Below are 9,584 nucleotides of genomic sequence, written 5' to 3'. Positions count from 1 at the left end.
TTTAGGAAGATGAGAATTAAATGTTTATTACACACCGAGTGCTGGATCAGTATGATAAAGAAGATGAAGATCTTTGTGATGTAGAATGTGTACAGGTTATAGTAATTAAAAGGTACCTGTGGGTCAGTTATAACTTTTGGTGTGGATAAATATGGAAATCTCATGCGTTTAAAAATCCCCTGAATACTCTTTGTTATAACCTCCAAAAACATGATATTAAATGTTACATCTTTCACATCCAGCTAATATGACAGGGTATCCTTCTCACCAAGACAGTTTGCAGGCACACATGTAGGTTTGTTTGTTTGTTTGTTTGTTTTTTGGGGGGGGGGGGTCAACTTTAGGGAAATTCAGTATAAAGACTTCCCAAATAGGCTGATAAGGGTTTACTCTTAAATACAGGAATCTGATATAGGCATCTGGTGTGCACAAAACTGCTTCACCAGCTATATGATTTTGTTTATCCCTCATATCTGGACACGTGATGGTAGATTACAGTGAAAAACAGGTTCTGTTAACATATTCTGCTTTCATTTCCCAAACGCTGCCTGCGTTGACACCTTATTTGGGTCTCGTGAGGTGTTACTTTCAATTTTGCTAAACACGAGGTGATGTGGATTAGATGTAAAATCTTTCCCTGACCAGTTGTTCACCACATAATCAGGCTGTGACAACTGATATGACACTTCTGTCTTTTGTGGTAACATGTCATTGTGTAGCCACAAGACTTAGAAGTAGTCCTAGTATTTTAGATTATGAGAGCATCATCTGGGATGGTGCACTCTAAACACTTCTCCACTTGCATACCTTCATACGTCAGCAATTTAAAAAAAAAAAAACAAGGGTGGAGGGCTCTGTGTGATTAAGTAAAACTTTCCTATGCTGATTTCAGCTCTTGCGAACCTATCAGAGTTAAAGCAGCCAACTTATCCTTGAATTCCATTTGTCAATCCCGAAGGTAAAAGGGGAAAAAGGAAAATCCCTTCTCCCGCTGCAGAGTTGTGGGTGGTTTTGAATGCAGAAACAGTCTGGAGTTGTCTCTCCGCTTTCCTCCATGGTAAAGAAAAAGACAGCTGTGAAAGTTGAAGGACAAAAGCAGCTGGGATCTGGGGCTGCGCTACTTGCAGCTGCAGTTTCTGGGTAACACACAAATACTGTTGATAAAACAGGAAGGATTACATCACAACTGTCTTATGTTTTAAGACAACAGTCAGACATTTCTGTTATATTTTCATCAGCGAGTGTTCAATCAAACCTTATTATCTACACCAAAGATGACAGACTGACTCAATCGTCTCATCGTTTTACTTTAAGGCACCTGTATTAAAGGCTTTAACTCAAGTGTCTCCCTTTCTTCTGCCTAGGCACAATTATCTCATAAATAACTGTATACAGGAGTGTAACCACTGTTTATTTACATGTTTAGCAATGAATAATAACGCCTCTGGGTTAGATACAGACTCATTAAAAAATACATGATTTTTATATAACAAATAGCATTCTGAAGAAAATGAGAGGAACCCCAAACATTTCTTTGTTTTGTTCTGCAGAAATCTTGAAAGACACAAAGCTTATCCAGCTGAGTTAGAGTCACAGTACACTGGTTCTTTTTCTCTTCAAGCCTCAGATCGGAAATGACAGTTCAGCCAGGTGCAGAAATATTTACCAGTAGCTCGCAATTGGCACTACGTCTCAACATCCTCACTGGCTTTAAGAGCTGAGTTTTTATAAGCCAGGCCAATACTGTCGTTATTATTCCGCCGTGCTGGTGCCTGCTCAGATATTTGGCTGCTCACTGTCTGTCTTTTTCTCATCAGAACATTCATCATTTTGGAGCGGTAGTGATCCCCAGCCAGGAAATACAATATGGGATCAATGCAACTGTTGATGCTGGCCAGCGGCCTGGTGATCTTGTAAGTAAAGTTTACTATGTTGAGGAATTTACAGTTAAGATTCAGCACACGGGCCGTATAGTAGAGGGTCCGTGTGATGTGAAATGGGACGAAACTGACAGCAAACACCACAAGCACCACGATGATGAGCTTGATGGATTTCTGACGTGAAGCAGCGCTCTGCTGGCTTGAAGATATTCCCTGTCTGGGCTGGCACAGGGCCCGAGCCATCAGGCAGTAACACACCATAATGACGACGAACGGGATGCCAAACAGCAGCACCATCACAACAGAGCTGTAGTCCACATACTCCTCGAAGGCCTCCTGGCTTGTTGTGTCATGGCACAGGGTGTCATTGCCCCTCCTGGAGGTGGTGACAAACATGATATTGGGCACCAAGCACACAGTCACCACACTCCACACTATGCCACAGACCAGGTGTGCATGGCGACGCTTCACCAGGCTCATCATCTTAATAGGGTGGCAGATGCCGAGATAGCGATGCACGCTGATGCAGGTGAGGAAGAGAATGCTGCAGTAAAGGTTGGCATAGAAGAGGAAGCGTGCAAGTTTGCAGGCAACCACACCGAATGGCCAGTGACTCCGGTTGGCATAGTAGTATATGAGGGTGGGCAGGGAGAGTACATAGAGGAAGTCTGACAGGGCGAGGTGGAACATGAACACTGTACTGGCGTTCCAGGGACGCATCTTCACAAACACCCATAAAGCTGCAGCATTAAGCACAAAGCCGAACACAAACACCAGACTGTAGGACACGGGCAGCAGAATGTATTTGAACTCTTCATCAAACTGACAGCTCGAGTTGAAGATCGAGATCAGCACAGACCGGTTGTGTCCTCCTGAGCTGCTGGTGACCCTCTCCATAACTATGAATGACCTGTGCGATCAGCTGTTAAAGCTATCAGATGACAAAACCTGCGAGGAAAAAAAGAAACACTGAGATATGACGATTTTTAAATCGTGTAACTGTAAAGTTCACCGTTTTAGCAACTGAAATGACAGAGTGAGGTAATTTATGGCACCGTTGTTTTAAACAGGAAGACTTTTTTATTGGCTCTGTATGGGTTTATCTTGTAAATACAGTTTCTTTTATCTATGATGGATTCCAAAAATTTCTATGGTAATAAATTATGTTTTTTTAAACGTTTAACTCAAACATGATGTTATCATCAAAGCTTCTGATGTAGTAAATCTTGTTTAGGTACAAGATTCACTGCAAAACATCACTGGGTAGTGATTAGAAGTAGAAAACCACAATAAAAATAAAAATCAACAAAGTTCAATGTTAAAGAGTACATATATTTCTGGGATCACAACTAACGTTTCCAAACTTTTCCGTATCTTTAGCTAACTTTCCATCATACCGATACTGGAAGTAGACTGACAAAATCATGGTAGGAAACACTTCTTTAAGATTAAAAATATCACAGCAGCACATATAAATATATCACCGTCTTAAGTTTAAATGTAAAGAATTTGCCCTCTATAAAATTTTGTTTTTAGAATAAGCGACTGGTGGGGCTGGTGCTTAGATGGTACAGCAGTTTGTCCACTAATTGTAGGGTTGGTGGTTCAATCTCCAGTCTAATTTTGTCTTTCTGAGGCAAGAAACAGAACCCCAACTCTGTTCTGTTGCCAGGCCAGCACCTTGCATGGCAGCTCCACTTGCACAAACTTGTGCAGGTGGGTGACGGAGACATTGTAGAACCACCAAAGATGCATTATAAGTCCAAAGCATCTTCCATATAAGATAGAAAATAATCTGAGATTAATCAGCAATGAAAATAGCAGTTGTGGTAGTACAGTTAGTCACATTTTTTTCTACTGGAATCATGTCAGAAGCATTTCAGTCCTTCATTTAACTTAAAAGTCATAGTCTAAAAACACTGTGGGGGGGGGGGCTTAAATGGTCACTATGCACAGCAATATCCCTTCAGAAAGTAAAATTCAACTAGTTGACTACTTAAAGGCTAGTGTTTGGAAACAATAAACATTATATTATAAAACTATATTTTTATTATCGGTTTATGTATCACCTTAAGGTTAAAGGTGATAAGCGTGGTAACTATAAACGGTGTACTGGAGTTAAAAGTAGACCGTATTTCACTGGGAAATCTATCGGGAAAGAAGTGCAAAGTTAGATGTAAGGAGGGTTTAATAAACTGTATCTAAACAGAACTTCCATCGGTTTCTTTCCATTGCTGTTGGTTGATCATTTAAATCTCCTTAACCTGAATAAGAATCTTAGATGTGATTTTACAAAAGCTCCGCATATCCGGCTCCGCACCTTTCTCTAGAAGCACGACATGGTAACTTCACTGCTACTCACCGCCCAACAGGATCCTCACAGCCGTGTTGTTGTTGCGGATCGCGATCCCGTTGTTGCACTGTGGTGCTACGGAGAGTTAGTTCGCTTAATTGTAAGTTTCACTCTCAGCCGTGATCCAGATGTATGAAAACAACTCTGCTTCTCTCATTCCGTCACTGACTCTGTGATCCAACCCACGCGCATTAAGCGGTCATTAATGCGCAGCGACGAATACACTTCTCGACATTTTAACTCCAACACAGTTCGCGCGGAATGATAGATAGCAGAGTGTGGTTGAAGTGGGAAGTGCTGAGTGGGCAAGCTGCCACTCGAGATTCCTGTTTTTGCAGCTATTGAATTAAAGAAACACGTGGAACTGCTACTAGAGTTTAATTCGGGGACAAACATGCCCATGCATGTATGGATACAGTGATCAAAAGATAGTTTCCCGTCGCTCCGACTTACGAAGAAATGCAGTGCTGTGCAAAAGTTTTGAACCAACCCTTTATTTATTTATTTATTTATTTATTTATTTATGAGGCGGAGTTTTAGTCTTGTGCAAAATTTGTCCAGTCTTTTCACGTTTTTCTTTGGACATTGGCTGCTTTTTCACTCATTTTCAGTCCTTGTACTTGACGGTTTTCAGAAGAATGTCGTTTTGTTTGTTAAGCTCCTTACTCAGGAAATGTGTTTTGTGTCTAAACACAATACATCTTAACAAGGAACCAGTTTTTAGTCTTATCTTTATCTGCTTCCTTACTAGCAGTCAACAGTCAACTGTTCTATTTGTTCCCCCTTGTTTTATTCGAGTCTACCAAAAAGATAACCCAGTTTGATGCATAGTATTTTTGCATTATTTTGCAAGAACTGAGAAATTTGTCTGGCCCTTTAGTCACTGAAGTTTAATCAGAAATGGTCTCAATTGAATGACGTCTGTCAAGAAGCCGCTCTTAAGGAAGGGAAACAGAGAGAAAAGCTGAAATATGCCAAACTACACAAGAACTGGAGTGAAATTCAGTGACAACAGATCTAAATGATGAATGACGAAAATTAACATTTTTGGTTCAAATTATTGTCAGTTCAAATTAAAGATCAGGAGAGAAGCATGACAGTGAGTGTCTACAGTCATTTGTAAAACACTGTGGGTCCTCTTTCGTGGTTTAGGGCTGCATTTTGGCCAGGGGTGTTGGAAATCTTGTCAAAATTTATGGAAATATGAACACAGAAAAGTAGAATCAGAGTTTGATCCACCTTTCAATGTCATCTGGAAAGTTTCTGATTGGCAATAGCTTCATTTGTCAGTATGAAAATTATCCCAAATATTCTGCCATTGCTGTAAAAGCTGGATATATAAATACACAATGGAGAACTATAAGTAATCAACTTCCCTCAACAGAACCTGAACTTTGACATTACTGAAGCAGTGTGGGATCATCTTGACAGAGAACAGAACAAAAGGCAGCCAACATGCAAAGGAGACCTTTGAAAGTCCACCAAGAAGCCTGGAGAACTATTCCTGAAGCCTACTTAAAGAAAAAGAAAGAAAGAAAAGAAAGTTTGCCTAAAAGCATTCAGGCTGTGTTAAAGAATAAAGGTGGTCAACTTTCAAGCTTGTTTGAATTGTTCCACAACTCCACGTGTTTCCACGAGTATGTGCACATGTGGGTACTATAGCTCAGGCAATAGTGCAGGTTGTTTACTAATCAGAAGGTTGGTGGTTTGATCCCTGACTGCTCCAGTCTGCATGCCAAATAATCTTGGGCAGGATACTAAACTTAAGTTGCTCTGTGATGCGTCCATCAGAGTATGAATGTGTTGGATGGTAAGCTACAGAGGCCCTCATAGGACACGGGAGGAAAAAAGATGTACTTTTGCGAGATCCTGAGAAAGACTTCTTCCCTGCGCAGGTACTGCTGCTAGTTGTTAATGAATTCAACCAGGTCAGAGTAAACCTTGGGATTACTTTGTCCCCTTACACTAGGAACTCTCTTCAGATGTCTTTGACTTTTATTAAAAAAAAACTGTATCTGCTCCCAAGCAAGGATTTCATGTTTTCTTAGTTTAGGCCAAGCGCAAAATAAAAATCCATGAATCTCTCTCACAGGTGTGTCTTCCATCGGTCTCAGTACTGACCAGGAAGCGAGCAGACTTAAATTAAAAACTTTTCTCGCAAAAGCAACATGGGATCTCGCAAAAGTACTAGGCTAATGCTTATATACCTTCCACAACACAGGATAGCCTTGCCCTTTAACACTGTGGTTCTTTACATTTTATTTTTTTTGTACATTTTACTTCTAATTTTGAAAACAGACTCTTGTAGGAGTTAACTTTGTAATGGAGTATTTCTCCACTGTTATACTGCCACTTGTTCTTTAGTAAAACAGCTCAGTAATTCTTCCACTGCTGGCATTGTATGTCTTTGAGATGAGACTCATTCCCATGTCAAAACTTTATAGCAGTCAATACTGAAATGTTATAGGAGATAATATCTGAACAGCCCATCTGTCAGAGGAGTCACAACTTTATAGCGGTGTATCTTCCTTGAGTTGTTAGGGATTAAGTTATTCCTCTCCACTGCATTCTAGGCCAAACAGGATTGTTAGGGCGTGTAATGATAGCTGGATCATAAAGAAATAAAAGCAGGTAAGTTGTCCAATAATGCTGTTGGAGACAGGCAATAAAGTAAGATGAAATGAGGCAAAGTTCCTAAACCAAAGTTTGGATGATCCACACACTGAATATCACAAGATAAGATACTGTATTGCAATAACAGAGATAATAGCAAAGATATTTTGCTATTATATTAATCGCCATTTTATGATCTGTTCCCAGATAGTCTAGACAGAGCATGCTCCTTGACTCAGGTGATATGCAGAGAGACGATCTCCTTGCATAGTACAGTTGTCTGATTTTAAAGAAGAGTCAGTTATACTTTGACAAAAGAGCATCAAACTGATTTTTTTTAAGCCAGTTAAAGATCTTTTAGGGGAAATGAGAATTAATTTACATGAAAGCAGAACCCTCTCAAAAGGAAACTGTTGTTCTTCACCCAAAGGTTAATATGTCAAAGACACAGTAACCATGTGTGATTGTGCGTGTGTGCGCAGGTCAGCTTCCTGGTGAATGTGTCTCCATGCGGGAAGGTCATCTTGTTGGTAGCAGTGCAGAGTTTCTGTGTACAGAAGAGTTTGGGTGATTTAAATGTCTGGAATGTGAGTGGGCCACTAACAGAGCAAGCTCCTTATCGGTCAGTTAAGTGTCGATGGACACATGAGATGTTAACACATCAGACTGCAAGAAAATTCTTGAAAAACACAGTCATTTTCTTACTAACAACCAGATGAGAAAAGTGATCATATTCTCATACGTGTACTGCAAAAAAAAAAAAAAAAAATCAGCATAAAGACCAGACAGGACAAAGCAACTAGACTTCCTGTATTCAAAGATAACAAAACCCAGAAGATTTAAAGATCAGTAACAAAGCTTTGTTTGTTTATTCCATGTAGTACTAAAGCGAAGAACTCTCTGACATTATAACACTAGTGGTTTATGTTAGGTTATTTCTTGGCTGAAGTCTTGTTAACACTTCATGAGGCTGGCAGACAACAAACACGCACACACCTTTGTGCTAAACTACGTTAATTTGTGGCAGTCTCATTTTTACTGCATAGTCAGGAGAGTAGTTTAGATGTGTATCTTATAAATGTAACGTGGGTTTCTTTTTCTTTCTTTACTCTGTTATGCTGCTGTCTGCTAAGTGGCAGTTTTTTGTATGTCAGCTTAAATCCATATACAGCAAAGCATGTGACTTTAAAAAAAACTTGTTTTACTGCTAAAGCCAGCTGTTTCATACTTTGAACTTACCAGCACTCCTCTGGTGATGACATCACTACAATTAGTAGATCACTGACTTAGTGGTCACTGACACATGCCTGCTGTTAGTACACATGTTTGGCTGTACTGGAATAAGTAACTACCTCAAATGAATGCAACTGTTAAAACCTGAAAAACATTCACATGCCGGGAATTATTTGTTGCTTCTGAGTCAGCTTCACAGTTGTCTCACCTCTTTCTGCTGAAATGTATCATTTTACCTCATAATGTGTCATTATAGGTGAGCTGGCAAAAGCAACTCTCATATGTTTTGGGCATAATTTCAGTCTGTACGGACGTATCTGATGTGAAGTGCTGTGCTAAAGTCTTGGGCCAGCCCTCATTTCTTGATCATTTGCTGGGAAAATTGAAAATAGCCATAGTGAAACATGTGCAACCTTTCATGGCAATACGACGTGTAAGACAACATCTGAGTTTGTAGAATTCTAACAAGCTTGAAAGGCGATATTTGGTATGACCACCTTTATTCTTCAACACAGCTTGAACTCTTAGATAAGCTTTCTTGTTATTTCTCTTAAGTAGTCTTCAGGAATAGTTCTCCAGGCTTCTTGAAGGATATTCAAAATTGGACGTTGTTACGTTCTCTGTCAAGATAACAGATCTGGTCATATGTGCTGTTCCTCTCTCCTGACCCCTATACTGACAATGATTTGAAAGAAAATTTTCACATTTGGATTTATCATTCTGCAAAACCTGCTGCCACATATTTTTGGTCCAGTTCTTGTATAATTTGGCATATGCCAGCCTTTTCTCGCTGTTTCCATTTCGTAGGAATGGCTTCCTGACAGACATCCTTCCACTGAGACCATTTCTGTTTAGGTTTTGGCAAACATTAGACAGATCCACAAGAAGGTCCAGATGCATATCTTAGGTCCTCTGTCAGGCCTTTTCTTGGGTTTTTTTCCTGTTTCCTAAGGATATGACTTTCAGATATGGTCCATCTGTCAGTTTTCTCAAGTACACACTGAACACTATGTTGCGAAATGCCAAGTTCTGAGCTAACAGCTTTTTGTGAATCACCTTGGTAATGAAACTGTGTTATCTGAAATCAGAACAAATTATGTGTTTTTGAGGCAGGCTGCTAGTAACAATTTAAAATTGTTTCTTTGCTAAAATATTCTGTTTAGGCGCAACACTGGTTACTTCCTTGAGTTAAGTGTCTTTGCTTGAATATTTCACAGGTGAGTGTTAAGTAGCTTAACAAAAAAAAAAAAAAGCATTTGTACAATTTGTACAATGTCCCTCAGTATATAAGACGGAATCATCTGTTTGGCTTAGACTCAAAGTCCATTATCATGGCATCACTAAAGAATAAATCTTCCACTGCACACATTAATATAAGGTCATTGTAAAGGAAATTTTGTTGTATATCTGATTTTACATATTCTATACTTGTAGTAGATGATTTTGACTGCAATAACCCCTGTGCACTTCAGTACTAGGCCATTAAGTAGGCTATATCAGACAGC

General features: G+C 39.6%; 1 protein-coding gene across 1 annotated transcript; it reads right to left on the bottom strand.

Annotated features, from left to right (window-relative positions):
- Window positions 1-1,390: 1,390 nt before the first annotated feature.
- LOC146392576 (P2Y purinoceptor 4) lies at window positions 1,391-9,566 on the bottom strand. Its single transcript, XM_084950002.1, has 2 exons — window positions 4,243-9,566; window positions 1,391-2,828 (listed from the first exon to the last, which is right to left on the bottom strand). The coding sequence occupies exon 2, from the start codon at window positions 2,775-2,777 to the stop codon at window positions 1,686-1,688; it is 1,092 nt and encodes a 363-aa protein (XP_084806128.1). The 5' UTR covers window positions 2,778-2,828; window positions 4,243-9,566; the 3' UTR covers window positions 1,391-1,685.
- Window positions 9,567-9,584: the final 18 nt, after the last annotated feature.

This window comes from Perissodus microlepis, chromosome 2 (assembly GCF_051167445.1).
Source record: "Perissodus microlepis isolate ML-2025 ecotype Zambia chromosome 2, ASM5116744v1, whole genome shotgun sequence".
NCBI classification, from domain to species: domain Eukaryota; kingdom Metazoa; phylum Chordata; class Actinopteri; order Cichliformes; family Cichlidae; genus Perissodus; species Perissodus microlepis.
This window is presented reverse-complemented; position numbering and strand designations above follow the sequence as displayed.

Bases quoted from the DNA above. Each gene is read 5' to 3' on its own strand.
- LOC146392576 (XM_084950002.1), bottom strand. From the start codon at position 2,777: ATGGAGAGGGTCACCAGCAGCTCAGGAGGACACAACCGGTCTGTGCTG.